Source organism: Oncorhynchus nerka, linkage group LG15 (assembly GCF_034236695.1).
Source record: "Oncorhynchus nerka isolate Pitt River linkage group LG15, Oner_Uvic_2.0, whole genome shotgun sequence".
NCBI classification, from domain to species: Eukaryota; Metazoa; Chordata; class Actinopteri; order Salmoniformes; family Salmonidae; genus Oncorhynchus; species Oncorhynchus nerka.
In genome coordinates this window covers 12,287,108-12,301,687 of record NC_088410.1, presented here as the reverse complement: position 1 = coordinate 12,301,687, position 14,580 = coordinate 12,287,108, and the positions used below count along the sequence as shown (strand labels likewise).

The 14,580-nt window shown below is 43.4% G+C and overlaps 1 protein-coding gene across 2 annotated transcripts; it reads left to right on the top strand.

Moving 5' to 3' along the window:
* The first annotated feature begins 815 nt into the window (after window positions 1–815).
* LOC115126530 (zinc finger protein 436-like) lies at window positions 816–10,447 on the top strand. 2 transcript variants are annotated; one of them, XM_065000970.1, is made up of 3 exons: window positions 816–1,077; window positions 1,848–2,565; window positions 8,948–10,447. In XM_065000970.1, the coding sequence occupies exons 2-3, from the start codon at window positions 1,854–1,856 to the stop codon at window positions 10,192–10,194; spliced, it is 1,959 nt and encodes a 652-aa protein (XP_064857042.1). In that variant the 5' UTR covers window positions 816–1,077; window positions 1,848–1,853; the 3' UTR covers window positions 10,195–10,447. The 2 variants fall into 2 exon arrangements, with proteins under 2 accessions (XP_064857042.1, XP_064857043.1); XM_065000971.1 differs by lacking the exon at window positions 816–1,077 and adding an exon at window positions 1,102–1,265.
* Window positions 10,448–14,580: the final 4,133 nt, after the last annotated feature.

Below are 14,580 nucleotides of genomic sequence, written 5' to 3'. Positions count from 1 at the left end.
GTAATTGAGGTAATATGTACATGTAGATGGAGTGAACATGCATAGATAATAAACAGAGAGTAGCAGCAGCGTATAAGAGGGTTGAGGGGGGCAATGTAAATAGTCTGGGTAGCCATTTGATTACCTGTTCAGGAGTCTTATGGCTTGGGGGTAGAAGCTGTTAAGAAGCCTTTTGGATCTAGACTTTGCGCTCCGGTAAAGCTTGCCGTGCGGTAGCCGAGAGAACAGTCTAGGGTGGCTGAAGTCTTTGACAATTCTTAGGGCCTTCCTCTGACACCGCCTGGTATAGAGGTCCTGGATGGCAGGAAGCTTGGCCCCAGTGATGTACTGGGTTGTACACACTACCCTCTGTAGTGTCTTGCGATTGGAGGCCGAGCAGTTACCATACCAGACAGTGATGCAACCAGTCAGGATGCTCTCAATGGTGTAGCTTTAGAACTTTTTGAGGTTCTGAGGACCCATGCCAAATCTTTTCTGTCTCCTGAGGGGGAATAGGCTTCGTCGTGCCCTCTTCAATATTGTCTTGATGTGTTTGGACCATGATAGTTTGTTGGTGATGTGGACACCAAGGAACTTGAAGCTGCTCCACTACAGGCTTCGATGAGAATGGAGCAGACGGAAAGGCTGTTATCCTGGCACCACACGGCCAGGTCTGTGACCTCCTCCCTATAGGCTGTCTCATCGTTGTCGGTTGTGTCGTCGGCAAACTTAATAAAGGTGTCAGAAGTTTTTGGGCCTCCAAGACTTAACGGCAGAAACACTGCATGGGCTACTGTTGCCAGGAAATGTCCCACCATCACAGGATCCTTATGAACCTGTGTAGGAACCTGATTAAACAGAAAAGCAGGCTGATTTAGTTTAATTAACATTTCGTTGCTCAGTTTTGTATAGGTTTTAATTTTTTTACCATGCATGTTTTTCTCCCTTTGTGGGTCCTTATTATCCACCTGTACAGTAGGTGGCGGAATCCAAAAATAATTGTTGCGGACGCCATTATATCAAAGAAGAAGTTAATCCTCACTGAAGAAGTTACGCTAGCTAGCTAGAACAACAAGAGCTGCCAATTCCAGTTTCAATGTAAGATCAATATTTCTCACATATTCTGTACATTTTCCTTAGGTTAACATTAGTAGTGGGATTATTTGTCCACGTCCACCAGCTCGTGTGTAAACAAATCAATTTGAGCTAACGTTAGCTAGCTTGCTTACTAAGTTACCCATTAAAACGGCTAGCCAAGCTAACTGGCTTTCTGTCATACCGACAAAGTGAGTTTATCTTCAAGACTTTGTTGTGAATGATAACGTTATTTGTTATTAAGACAGACATGTTAACTATGTGATATGTGAATTGTCCATCTTTAAAATGGCATAAATCTATTGGCAACCCTTATCTAGTAAGTTAGTATGGCTAGTTAGCAAGGCCGTTAGCTAGTTAGCCAGCTTTAGATAACAAACTCAATTAAAGTAGCTAACCTTAATCATTAGCTAACTGTTCATTTAGAGATTACAAATGAAATTACATTTTGGTTCGCGATTGCGTCAAGCTAACTTCTTGCTGGTAAAATGTCTATCTAGCTAGATCGTTTCATCCTAGTGAGAAAGGTGACATTTGAATTTGTCTGTAAGTTCAAGCTAAACCAACTAACTCGACACTGTCAACGTTAGCTGTACCTTTCCCACAGCAATGCCAGCTAGCAAAATGTATTAGTATACATGGAATATGGCTTTGTATTAGTTTGGATGGAATATGTCTTTGTTATCTAAGCTGTTCCAGTATTTTGTGAAACTCACCCTGTTTGTGAAACTCCTCTTACATTTTGTTTGTGCCTCTTTTGAATCCTACTATAGTCTTCCATGTCTGAATCCAAGTCCCCGGGTTCTTACTGTGGTGTTCCAGCACAGAGAAGCTCACAGTGGGGTCCAGAGATGGTCTTAGTGAAGCTGGAGGACTGTAGTCAACCACTGGAACTCAATGTGATAGTCAAAGAGGAGGAGAGGGAAGTCAAGGAAGAGGTAGAGATTAAAGAGGCGGAGGACATGGCCCTCAAAGAGGAGGCGGAGGACATGGCCCTCAAAGAGGAGGCGGAGGACATGGCCCTCAAAGAGGAGGCGGAGGACATGGCCCTCAAAGAGGAGGCGGAGGACATGGCCCTCAAAGAGGAGGCGGAGGACATGGCCCTCAAAGAGGAGGCGGAGGACATGGCCCTCAAAGAGGAGGCGGAGGACATGGCCCTCAAAGAGGAGGCGGAGGACATGGCCCTCAAAGAGGAGGAGGAGGACATGGCCCTCAAAGAGGAGGCGGCGGACATGGCCCTCAAAGAGGAGGCGGAGGACATGGCCCTCAAAGAGGAGGAGGCGGAGGACATGGCCCTCAAAGAGGAGGAGGCGGAGGACATGGCCCTCAAAGAGGAGGAGGCGGAGGACATGGCCCTCAAAGAGGAGGAGGCGGAGGACATGGCCCTCAAAGAGGAGGAGGCGGAGGACATGGCCCTCAAAGAGGAGGAGGAGGAGAGGGTGGTCACAGAAGTGGAGAACAGGGAAGAAGTAGATGGTAACACTGACTCAGGTAAGTTCAGTAGTTTAGTACGGAGAGCGGTTGGTGTATTGACAGCCACAGGAGATTCCAGAACTATTATTTACACCAATCTGGGGGCTCTTTCTGAAGAGTAACTTGGTTTCACCTCGTTTTAAAGGGGCAGTGAAGTTAAAAACTTTTCCTGTTTGGAAAATAATTCCTGGAATTTCAGCCTGTTCAGGGGGGATGGAGTTTTTGGCCCAGATCATGACATCACAATCTGATCTGAATGACCAGTCATCTTTTATTTGCACTTGTATCCTCCTACTTTGAAGGGGTAAGCGGGGTATTCTCTGTCCACCAATCAGGGCTGTGTGTGTAAATATATTTACATTTGTATCAACATGCCCAGAAGATCAGACTGAGCATTTCAATGGCAAAAGGACACTCAGGGAAATAAATGATAAAATAATATATTTGAAATTATTTTCATGAAATAAACAGTGATTTATTAGACAGCCAGTGATGATTGAACCATTCTGGCATCAGACTGGCCACCAATGCTCCTTATAGGACACATCACTGCACTTTCACCAATGCTCCTTATAGGACACATCACTGCACTTTCACCAATGCTCCTTATAGGACACATCACTGCACTTTCACCAATGCTCCTTATAGGACACATCACTGCACTTTCACCAATGCTCCTTATAGGACACATCACTGCACTTTCACCAATGCTCCTTATAGGACACATCACTGCACTTTCACCAATGCTCCTTATAGGACACATCACTGCACTTTCACCAATGCTCCTTATAGGACACATCACTGCACTTTCACCAATGCTCCTTATAGGACACATCACTGCACTTTCACCAATGCTCCTTATAGGACACATCACTGCACTTTCACCAATGCTCCTTATAAGACACATCACTGCACTTTCACCAATGCTCCTTATAGGACACATCACTGCACTTTCACCAATGCTCCTTATAGGACACATCACAGCACTTTCACCAATGCTCCTTATAGGACACATCACAGCACTTTATACTACTCTGCAAACTGGTCATCTCTGTTTACCTGTCGCATGATGCACTGGTTGATGCTTCTTTAGAAAACCCTCTTTTGCCTCTCTCCCCCCCTATCTGAGATACCTACTGCAGCCCTCATCCTCCACATACAACACCTGTTCTGCTAGTCACACTCTGTTAAAGGTCCCCAAAACACACTCCTCTTTTCAGTTCGCTGCAGGTAGCGACTGGAATGAGCTGCAAAACAAAAAACTCAAACTGGACTGTTTTATCTCCATTTCTTCATTCAAACACTCAATCATGGGCACTCTTACTGACAGTTGTGATATATTGTTGTCTCTACCTTCTTGTCCTTTGTGTTGTTGTCTGTCCCCAATGTTTGTACCATGTTTTTTGCTGCTGCCTTGTTGTGTTGCTACCATGTTGTTGTGTCATGTTGTCATGTTGTGTTGCTACCATGTTGTTGTCATGTTGTGTTGCTACCATGTTGTTGTCATGTTGTGTTGCTACCATGTTGTTGTCATGTTGTGTTGCTACCATGTTGTTGTCATGTTGTGTTGCTACCATGTTGTTGTCATGTTGTGTTGCTACCATGTTGTTGTCATGTTGTGTTGCTACCATGTTGTTGTCATGTTGTGTTGCTACCATGTTGTCATGTTGTGTTGCTACCATGTTGTTGTCATGTTGTGTTGCTACCATGTTGTTGTCATGTTGTGTTGCTACCATGTTGTTGTCATGTTGTGTTGCTACCATGTTGTTGTCATGTTGTGTTGCTACCATGTTGTTGTCATGTTGTGTTGCTACCATGTTGTTGTCATGTTGTGTTGCTACCATGTTGTTGTCATGTTGTGTTGCTACCATGTTGTTGTCATGTTGTGTTGCTACCATGTTGTCATGTTGTGTTGCTACCATGTTGTGTTGCTACCATGTTGTGTTGCTACCATGTTGTGATGTTGTGTTGCTACCATGTTGTTGTCATGTTGTGTTGCTACCATGTTGTCATGTTGTGTTGCTACCATGTTGTCATGTTGTGTTGCTACCATGTTGTCATGTTGTGTTGCTACCATGTTGTTGTCATGTTGTGTTGCTACCATGTTGTCATGTTGTGTTGCTACCATGTTGTTGTCATGTTGTGTTGCTACCATGTTGTCATGTTGTGTTGCTACCATGTTGTTGTCATGTTGTGTTGCTACCATGCTATGTTGTTGTCTTAGGTCTCTCTTTATGTGGTGTCTTGATGTGTGTTTTGTCCTATATTTTTTTTTAAATCCCAGCCCCTATCCCCACAGGAGGCCTTTTGCTTTCTGGTAGGCCGTCATTGTAAATAAGAACTTGTTCATTTTTTAAATGTTTTATTTCACCTTTATTTAACCAGGTAGGCTAGTTGAGAACAAGTTCTCATTTACAACTGTGACCTGGCCAAGATAAAGCATAGCAGTGTGAACAGACAACACAGAGTTACACATGGAGTAAACAATTAACAAGTCAATAACACAGTATCATTTTTTTTACTATGCACTGAGTTGCATAGTAAAATAAAAAAGTTTAAAAAACTAAATATTTCATTGAGGCTTTAACATTCTGGGCCTGTTGTCAGCTGGCGATTAGAGGCCCAAGTGTCAAACACATGTTAGTTTGGAATTTCCTAATGTAAGAACATGAGCACTGGCATTTTCCAGCCCCAACGCCAGGATCAGCTATGTACCTGTCTAACATCAGCTCACTTGTGCTGAGGTGGGAGGGGCGGCAATATTGGAGGCGTGTCCTGTCGCTGTAGGGGATTTTGCTATAGGACCGTTAAGGTGCCCCCGTCGAGAGGGATACAAGTCGTCTCACTCAAGTTCTTATGTCACCCGGCTAACAGGTGACTCACAGGTCCTCCAGACTGGCCTGGTTATGTATCCTGCCCTTTTATTCTGAGATTAGCCTTGTGTGGTGCCGTTAGGCTGGTTTCAGGATCCTAGATAATATCAATCAGACTTAGAGTACCTCTGGGTTTTACTTTCCCCTTGTATGCTCTTATATCTAGACTCACACAAGCTATACTTTAGTTACCATTTACAGTCTATGTCCGTCCACTAATACTACCTGAGTATTAATATAGAGGATACCTGTTGCAATAAAATGATTATTCTGTCCAAACCATCATATTGTCTTTAGTGTTGAAACTAGACTTGTTCCCGTAGATTGGGAGTGTCAGAGGTGTTCTCTCCCCGAGGGGTTTGGGTCTAGTTTCTACTTTTTATTCAATGTTTGCAGTTCACACAGTTGTACACGTTATTACAGTTTCTTTCTGATCCTTAATCTATAACATCAAACATCATCAAAACACTTACTACTATTAATGCCTTATATGTATTACAACAAGCAGTTTGTTAGAGCCCATTTGGACATATTTGTATAAAAGACCGAACATATGGAGCTCCTGTATATTTGTGTAAATATATTAAATAATAATGTAAATGATGAAATATTAGGTACGTACCTTTATGATTTATATTTACCTGATTGAGATATATTCATTTGTTGTTAGTGTAACTTAGTTTTTGGCCCCCCCTCTTGCCTATTCATTGTATTGTGGTAAGTGTGTTAGGATAAAGGCAGGAAGTTGGGCCTTCGGGAGGGGAGGAGTCCTTGCTAGATGCGGGAGCGGTATAGTTTTTTGACCATACAGACATACAGACAGGTCATAATATGTATTTTCCATATAAAGTATTCTATGCTTCAAGTTGATTGAAGAATCATTTATTTGTTAGATATAAGAAGAATAAACATTTTTGTTGCACCATATCCCTGGATGTCATTGAATGTTTGGCCGTTTGGAAACCTTGACTGTGGACTGTATGCGTACCAAACAACCCGCTTCAGGCTTGGGCAGTGGCTATGGTAAAAACTAAAGGAAGCCACTACATGCAGTTAATTACCTTCTATATGTATTACAACAAGCAGTTAATTACCTTCTATATGTATTACAACAAGCAGTTAATTACCTTCTATATGTATTACAACAAGCTGTTAATTACCTTCTATATGTATTACAACAAGCTGTTAATTACCTTCTATATGTATTACAACAAGCTGTTAATTACCTTCTATATGTATTACAACAAGCTGTTAATTACTTTAGCGTAGGATGACCTGGTTGGTCCCCAAAGAGTATGTTCTTCCACTCACAATTTCTCCAGAGGCTTATCCAATCACTCAGTGTCTGTTTCTCCTACTAGAAGTTTGTACTATGATTTACTGAAGAGAACGGTTTGAGACAAATACAACTTATAACACCACTGACGCTGTTTATCCCCTCTGGTTAGGAGGTGGATGTATTCAGCACGAGGAGTGTGGAGGGTAGTTGTCTCAGTATGTCTTGTTCAGAAGTCAGAGATCAAGACCCAATACCACTGACGCTGTTTATCCACTCTGGTTAGGAGGTGGATGTATTCAGCACGAGGAGTGTGGAGGGTAGTTGTCTCAGTATGTCTCGTTCAGAAGTCAGAGATCAAGACCCAATACCACTGACGCTGTTTATCCCCTCTGGTTAGGAGGTGGATGTATTCAGCACGAGGAGTGTGGAGGGTAGTTGTCTCAGTATGTCTCGTTCAGAAATCAGAATTCAAGTGATACAATTGTTCTAGAGTATGAAAGTCAGATATGACCTTTTAGGTTGATGATAGTTGAAGTGTCACAAGCTGTCTGTCGGTGATATGTCAAGTAGCACTATCATGCCCTCTTAAGGAAGGCACTCCTTATATACTCTTTTCAGGACCAGGTTGGTTTTTAGCGCTGAGTCATATTCTAACCTTGTGGCGAGCTATAGTTTGACATGTTACTGTGAAACATTACTAATGACAGATGCATCCTCGATCCCCAACTCTTGCATCAGTTTAACCCATTCAAATTCTACTGCTAGTCTAGCTCTTCCTCGTTCCGTCGATGATCCACTCTCTCTCCCATCTGGGGGCGGTGCCCGAATGCAAGGCATCTCCTCGGGCCAGCTATCTCCCCCATCTGGGGGCGGTGCCTGTATGCTAGGCATCTCCTCGGGCCAGATATCTCTCCCATCTGGGGGCGGTGCCTGTATGCAAGGCATCTCCTCGGGCCAGATATCTCCCCCATCTGGGGGCGGTGCCTGTATGCAAGGCATCTCCTCGGGCCAGATATCTCCCCCATCTGGGGGCGGTGCCTGTATGCAAGGCATCTCCTCGGGCCAGATATCTCCCCCATCTGGGGGCGGTGCCTGTATGCAAGGCATCTCCTCGGGCCAGATATCTCCCCCATCTGGGGGCGGTGCCCGAATGCAAGGCATCTCCTCGGGCCAGCTCTCCGGCCCCCACTCAAGAGGCGGAGCCAGTGGTGACGGTGTGTGCTGATCCAGCGAAGGTGGTGTCATCAGAGCCCCTTTCTGTGCTACCGCATCAGTCCTTAAAAACACACAACACTGACAGTTTCATGCAGCTCTAAAATGAACGTTTCAGACCCACAAACAGCAGGTCTCCTAGGTAACACAGTTGGTTTAGAGAGTGGAACCACAACCTATCCAGCCATGACACAGTGTCCATGGTAGAGAGATGTTCATTTTGTGCTGGTGAATCTGGTATTTACATACATCCTACCCTACTCCTAAATCCTGGCTGGTTTAACAGCATCACATAGCTGTCTTTTCATCCTGGCCATTAGCCCAGTAGCCTAATAATAAAGGGCTTTTAAATGGTCTACTGAGAGTGCCTAAAAATATTAGCCTTCATGTTATTTCATTATTCACATACCAGCATACTTCAGTTTCCTCGTTTTGAGTAAGATGTCACAGTTCCAGTCACATGTCACAGTTCTTCCATGGCCTGCATACACACCAGACATGTCACTCATTGAACATGTTTGGGATGCTCTGGATCGATGTGTATGACGGCTTATTCAAGTTCTCGCCAATATCCAGAGACTTCATACAGCCATTGAGGAGGAGTGGGACAATGTTCCACAGGCCACAATCAACATCCTAATCAACTTTATGCGAAGGAGATGTTGCTCTGCATGAGGCAAATGGTGGTCACACCAGATACGGACTGGTTTTCTGATCCACACTCCTACCTTTTCTTAAAGGTTTCTGTGACCAACCGATGCATATCTGTATTTCCGGTTGTGAAATGCAAAGATTAGGGCCGAATGAATGTTTTTCAGTCTACTGATTTCCTTTTATGAGTATAATTTTAGAAATGATTGCTTCTACCATTTTAAAATTTTTGTTCAGTGTATTAAAGTAAGGTACCTAATTGTTACCCAGTAAATAGTTTGATATTGATATCAAAACGGCTGCATTAGGCCTTTAAACAAGTCTTTCAAAAAACATGTCAATGCTGTTCCTGATTCTAATCCCATATCTGTTCATATTCCCACAGGAGAGAGCTCCAACCCAGGTTCAGACAGTGAGCCCAGTTCCACAGCATCAGGAAACCATAAACAACACAGACGGAGGAACTCAAGACAGAAACATCACCACTGCATGGACTGCTTCACTAGTTTCTATGAGCCAGAGGAGTTTAGAAGGCACACTTGTAGGCCCCGACCCTGCTCAGATTGCAGAGGCAGCTTTATTTGTCAAATTCACCTCAAATCAAAACAGACTCAAAAAAGGATTATGACATACCCGTGTGGTCAATGTGAGAAGATATGTGAAACACCAAGCAAACTCAAGACGCACCAGATAACTCACACAGGAGAGAAGCCATACCTCTGCACTGTTTGCGGAAAAGGTTGCAGTCATTCGGATCAACTAAAGACACACCAGAGAACTCACACAGGAGAGAAGCCTTACCACTGCTCCCAATGTGGAAAGAGTTTCAGTCAGTTATCTACTCTGAGAAAACACCACCTAACTCACACAGGAGAGAAGCCTTACCTCTGCTCTCATTGTGGGAAGAGTTTCCGTCAGTTAGCCAACCTAAATGCACACCAGTTAATTCACACAGGAGAGAAGCCATACCACTGCTCTCAGTGTGGGAAGGATTTCAGACATCCAAGAGACTTAAAGTCACACCAGAGAACTCACACAGGAGAGAAGCCTTACCACTGCTCCCAATGTGGAAAGAGTTTCAGTCAGTTGTCAACTCTGAAAAAACACCAGCTAACTCACACAGGAGAGAAGCCTTACCTCTGCTCTCAATGTGGGAAGAGTTTCAGCAGGTTATGTGAAATGAAGGCACACCAGATAACTCACACAGGAGAGAAGCCTTACCACTGCTCTCAATGTGGGGATAGTTTCACCAGTTTATATTTCCAAAAGAAACACCAGCTGATTCACACAGGAAAAAAATCATTTCACTGCTCCCAATGTGGGAACAGTTTCAGTCAATCATCAACTCTGAAGATGCACCAGATAACTCACACAGGAGAGAAGGCCTTCCACTGCCGTCAGTGTGGGAAGAGTTTCAGTCATTTATCAACTCTGAAGACTCATCAGATAACTCACACAGGAGATAAGCCTCACGTCTGCTCTCAGTGTGGGAAGAGTTTCAGTCTGGTAGGAAACCTTAAGCGACACCAGCTATCCCACAGAGTAGAGAAGCCTTACTGTTGCTCTCATTGTGAGAAGAGTTTCAGCCAATCATCAGCTTTAAAGAAACACCAGAGAGCTCACACAGGATAAAAGCTGGGTCATTGAATCTGAAGACAACAGTTTGCTCACATAGGGGATAAGCCTTAACTCTACTATCAATGTGGGGGTAGTTTCACCAGTTTATATTTCCCCCAAAAAAAACAGCTGTGGAAAGGTTCTGTAATGAATTACATGTTCTGTGTGCATCTTATCTTTGGTGTCCTAAACTGGTACTTGTGCATCTAAGTTTGACTGTGACCTCTCCAGCTTGCTGACAATAAAGGGTGATTCATTTTAATATTGACTTTGAGTGTCCCAGTGCAAGAATTTCCACAACAATTCAGTCAGTCATCAAATTTGAAGATCTACCTTTTCACTGGCACAGGTGGGAAGCCGTACCTCTGCTCTGTGTGAGGGAAAGGTTCAGTTGCCTAGGAGACCTAAAGAAACACCAGCTAACTCGCACTGGAGAGAATCCTTATGTTCTGAAGTTTGACTATTGTTTATTGAAATAAAGCAGGGAAAATAACTGTTAGTTTGAACATATGACTATTTCAGGATTCAGTAAAAAGGACTGCAGAGAAAAGGCAGTTTTACAGAAAGTGTATTTATTTGATTGGTGATTAGGGGACATGGTTTGTCATGGTCAGTATTTCCACTAAACAGCTGTCTGGGAATGTAAAACTTCAATTTTTTTTTACCTTTATTTAACCAGGCAAGTCAGTTAAGAACAAATTTTTATTTTCAATGACGGCCTAGGAACAGTGGGTTAACTGCCTGTTCAGGAGCAGAATGACAGAGTTGTACCTTGTAGATTTGAACTTGCAACCTTCCAGTTACTAGTCCAACGCTCTAACCACTAGGCTACCCTGCCTCTAACCACTAGGCTACCCTGCCTCTAACCACTAGGCTACCCTGCCTCTAACCACTAGGCTACCCTCTAACCACTAGGCTACCCTGCCTCTAACCACTAGGCTACCCTGCCTCTAACCACTAGGCTACCCTGCCTCTAACCACTAGGCTACCCTGCCTCTAACCACTAGGCTACCCTGCCTCTAACCACTAGGCTACCTTCTGCAGAGAACTCCAGATAACCACTAGGCTACCCTGCCTCTAACCACTAGGCTACCCTGCCTCTAACCACTAGGCTACCCTGCCTCTAACCACTAGGCTACCCAGCCTCTAACCACTAGGCTACCCTGCCTCTAACCACTAGGCTACCCTGCCGCCCCCTATACCTGCAGACCTTCAGCAGAGAACATCCAGATGATTTCCTAGAGGACACTGCCACAATGGACTATTCAGTGAAGTTGTATTTCGTGGTAGAATCCAGAGTTAATATCTTCTAGTTGGATTTCTATAATCACTCTTTTTTTTCTTTCTTTTCAAGTTTCAAAAAATATTCTTTTATTTAGTCACAAAAAAATATATGCAACAAATGGAAGAAAATAACCAAAAATGAATAAACATGCTGTGTACTCGATTTTATACACCTTTCAGCAACGGGTGTGGCTGAAATAGCAATATCCACTAATTTGAAGGGGTGTCCACATACTTTTGTATATATAGTGTATGTCCTTGTCTTCTCCTTGGTTGATTTAGAGGAAATATTAAAGAAACATTTTAAAGAAATAATTGAAGTCAGTAATAAACATTGTAAGTCACATAAATAGACACCAAAACCACTCAATCATCCTAACATAATACATGTAATGGTTACACCAAAACCACTCAATCATCCTAACACAACACATGTAATGGTTACACCAAAACCACTCAATCATCCTAACACAACACATGTAATGGTTACACCAAAACCACTCAATCATCCTAACATAACACATGTAATGGTTACACCAAAATCACTCAATCATCCTAACACAACACATGTAATGGTTACACCAAAACCACTCAATTTTATTTTTTATTTTATTTCACCTTTATTTAACCAGGTAGGCTAGTTGAGAACAGGTTCTCATTTGCAACTGCGACCTGGCCAAGATAAAGCATAGGAGAGTGATCAGACAACACAGAGTTACACATGGAGTAAACAATTAACAAGTCAATAACACAGTAGAGAGAAAAAAAAGGGGGGTCTATATACAATGTGTGCAAAAGGCATGAGGAGGTAGGCGAATAATTACAATATTGCAGATTAACACTGGAGTGATAAATGATCAGATGATCATGTACAGGTAGAGATATTTGTGTGCAAAAGAGCAGAAAAGTAAATAAATAAAAACTGTGGGGATGAGGTAGGTGAAAATGGGTGGGCTATTTACCAATAGATTATGTACAGCTGCAGCGATCGGTTAGCTGCTCAGATAGCTGATGTTTGAAGTTGGTGAGGGAGATAAAAGTCTCCAACTTCAGCATGTGTTTTTTGCAATTCGTTCCAGTCACAGGCAGCAGAGTACTGGAACGTTAAAGGCGGCCGAATGAGGTGTTGGCTTTGGGGATGCTCAATGAGATACACCTGCTGGAGCGCGTGCTACGGATGGGTGTTGCCATCGTGACCAGTGAGCTGAGATAAGGCAGAGCTTTGCCTAGCATGGCCTTGTAGATGACCTGGAGCCAGTGGGTCTGGCGACGAATATGTAGCGAGGGCCAGCCGACTAGAGCATACAAGTCGCAGTGGTGGGTAGTATAAGGTGCTTTAGTGACAAAACGGATGGCACTGTGATAAACTGCATCCAGTTTGCTGAGAAGAGTGTTGGAAGCCATTTTGTAGATGACATCGCCGAAGTCGAGGATCGGTAGGATAGTCAGTTTTACTAGGGTAAGCTTGGCAGCGTGAGTGAAGGAGGCTTTGTTGCGGAATAGAAAGCCGGCTCTTGATATGATTTTCGATTGGAGATGTTTGATATGGGTCTGGAAGGAGAGTTTGCAGTCTAGCCAGACACCTAGGTACTTATAGGTGTCCACATATTCAAGGTCAGAACCATCCAGTGTGGTGATGCTAGTCGGGCAAGCGGGTGCAGGCAGCGATCGGTTGAAAAGCATGCATTTGGTTTTACTAGCGTTTAAGAGCAGTTGGAGGCCACGGAAGGAGTGTTGTATGGCATTGAAGCTCGATTGGAGGTTAGATAGCACAGTGTCCAGTGACGGGCCAAAAGTGTATAGAATGGTGTCGTCTGCGTAGAGGTGGATCAGGGAATCGCCCGCAGCAAGAGCAACATCATTGATATACACAGAGAAAAGAGTCGGCCCGAGAATTGAACCCTGTGGCACCCCCATAGAGACTGCCAGAGGACCGGACAACATGCCCTCCGATTTGACACACTGAACTCTGTCTGCAAAGTAATTGGTGAACCAGGCAAGGCAGTCATCCAAAAGCCGAGGCTACTGAGTCTGCCGATAAGAATATGGTGATTGACAGAGTCTTGAAAGCCTTGGCAAGGTCGATGAAGACGGCTGCACAGTACTGTCTTTTATCGATGGCGGTTATGATGTCGTTTAGTACCTTGAGTGTGGCTGAGGTGCACCCGTGACCGGCTTGGAAACCAGATTGCATAGCGGAGAAGGTACGGTGGGATTCGAGATGGTCAATGACCTGTTTGTTGACTTGGCTTTCGAAGACCTTAGATAGGCAGGGCAGAATGGATATAGGTCTGTAACAGTTTGGGTCCAGGGTGTCTCCCCCTTTGAAGAGGGGGATGACTGTGGCAGCTTTCCAATCCTTGGGGATCTCAGACGATATGAGAGAGAGGTTGAACAGACTGGTAATAGGGGTTGCGACAATGGCGGCGGATAGTTTCAGAAATAGAGGGTCCAGATTGTCCAATCATCCTAACACAACACATGTAATGGTTACACCAAAACCACTCAATCATCCTAACATAATACATGTAATGGTTACACCAAAACCACTCAATCATCCTAACATAATACATGTAATGGTTACACCAAAACCACTCAATCATCCTAACATAACACATGATCATATGAAATTTGTTTGTCTTTTTCAGTTCCTCTTAAGGATCCGCCCCCCCCCCCCCCCCCTTTTTTTCAATTTTCACCTAAAATGACTTTCCCAAATCTTAACTGCCTGAAGCAACAACGATATGCATATTCTTGATACCATTTGAAAGGAAACACTGAAGTTTGTGAAAATGTGAAATGAATGTAGGAGAATATAACACGTTAGATCTGGTAAAAGACAATAAAAAATATAAAAAACATGCGTTTTTTTTGTATTTTCTTTGTACCATCATCTTTGAAATGCAAGAGAAAGGCCATAATGTATTATTCCATCTCAGGCGCAATTACAATTTTGGCCACTAGATGGCAGCAGTGTATGTGCAAAGCTTTAGACTGATCCAATGAAATATTGCATTTCTGTTCAAACTTTTGTATCAAGACTGCCCAAATGTGCCTAATTGGTTTATTAATAACTTTACACGTTCATAACTGTGCACTCTCCTCAAACAATAGCAT

What these genes read in the sequence shown, in the direction of transcription:
- LOC115126530 (XM_065000970.1), top strand. Translation starts at nt 1,854, where the DNA reads ATGTCTGAATCCAAGTCCCCGGGTTCTTACTGTGGTGTTCCAGCACAG. An exon ending in AGATGGTAACACTGACTCAG is followed by an intron (nt 2,566 to 8,947) that starts GTAAGTTCAGTA and finishes ATATTCCCACAG; the next exon opens with GAGAGAGCTCCAACCCAGGT.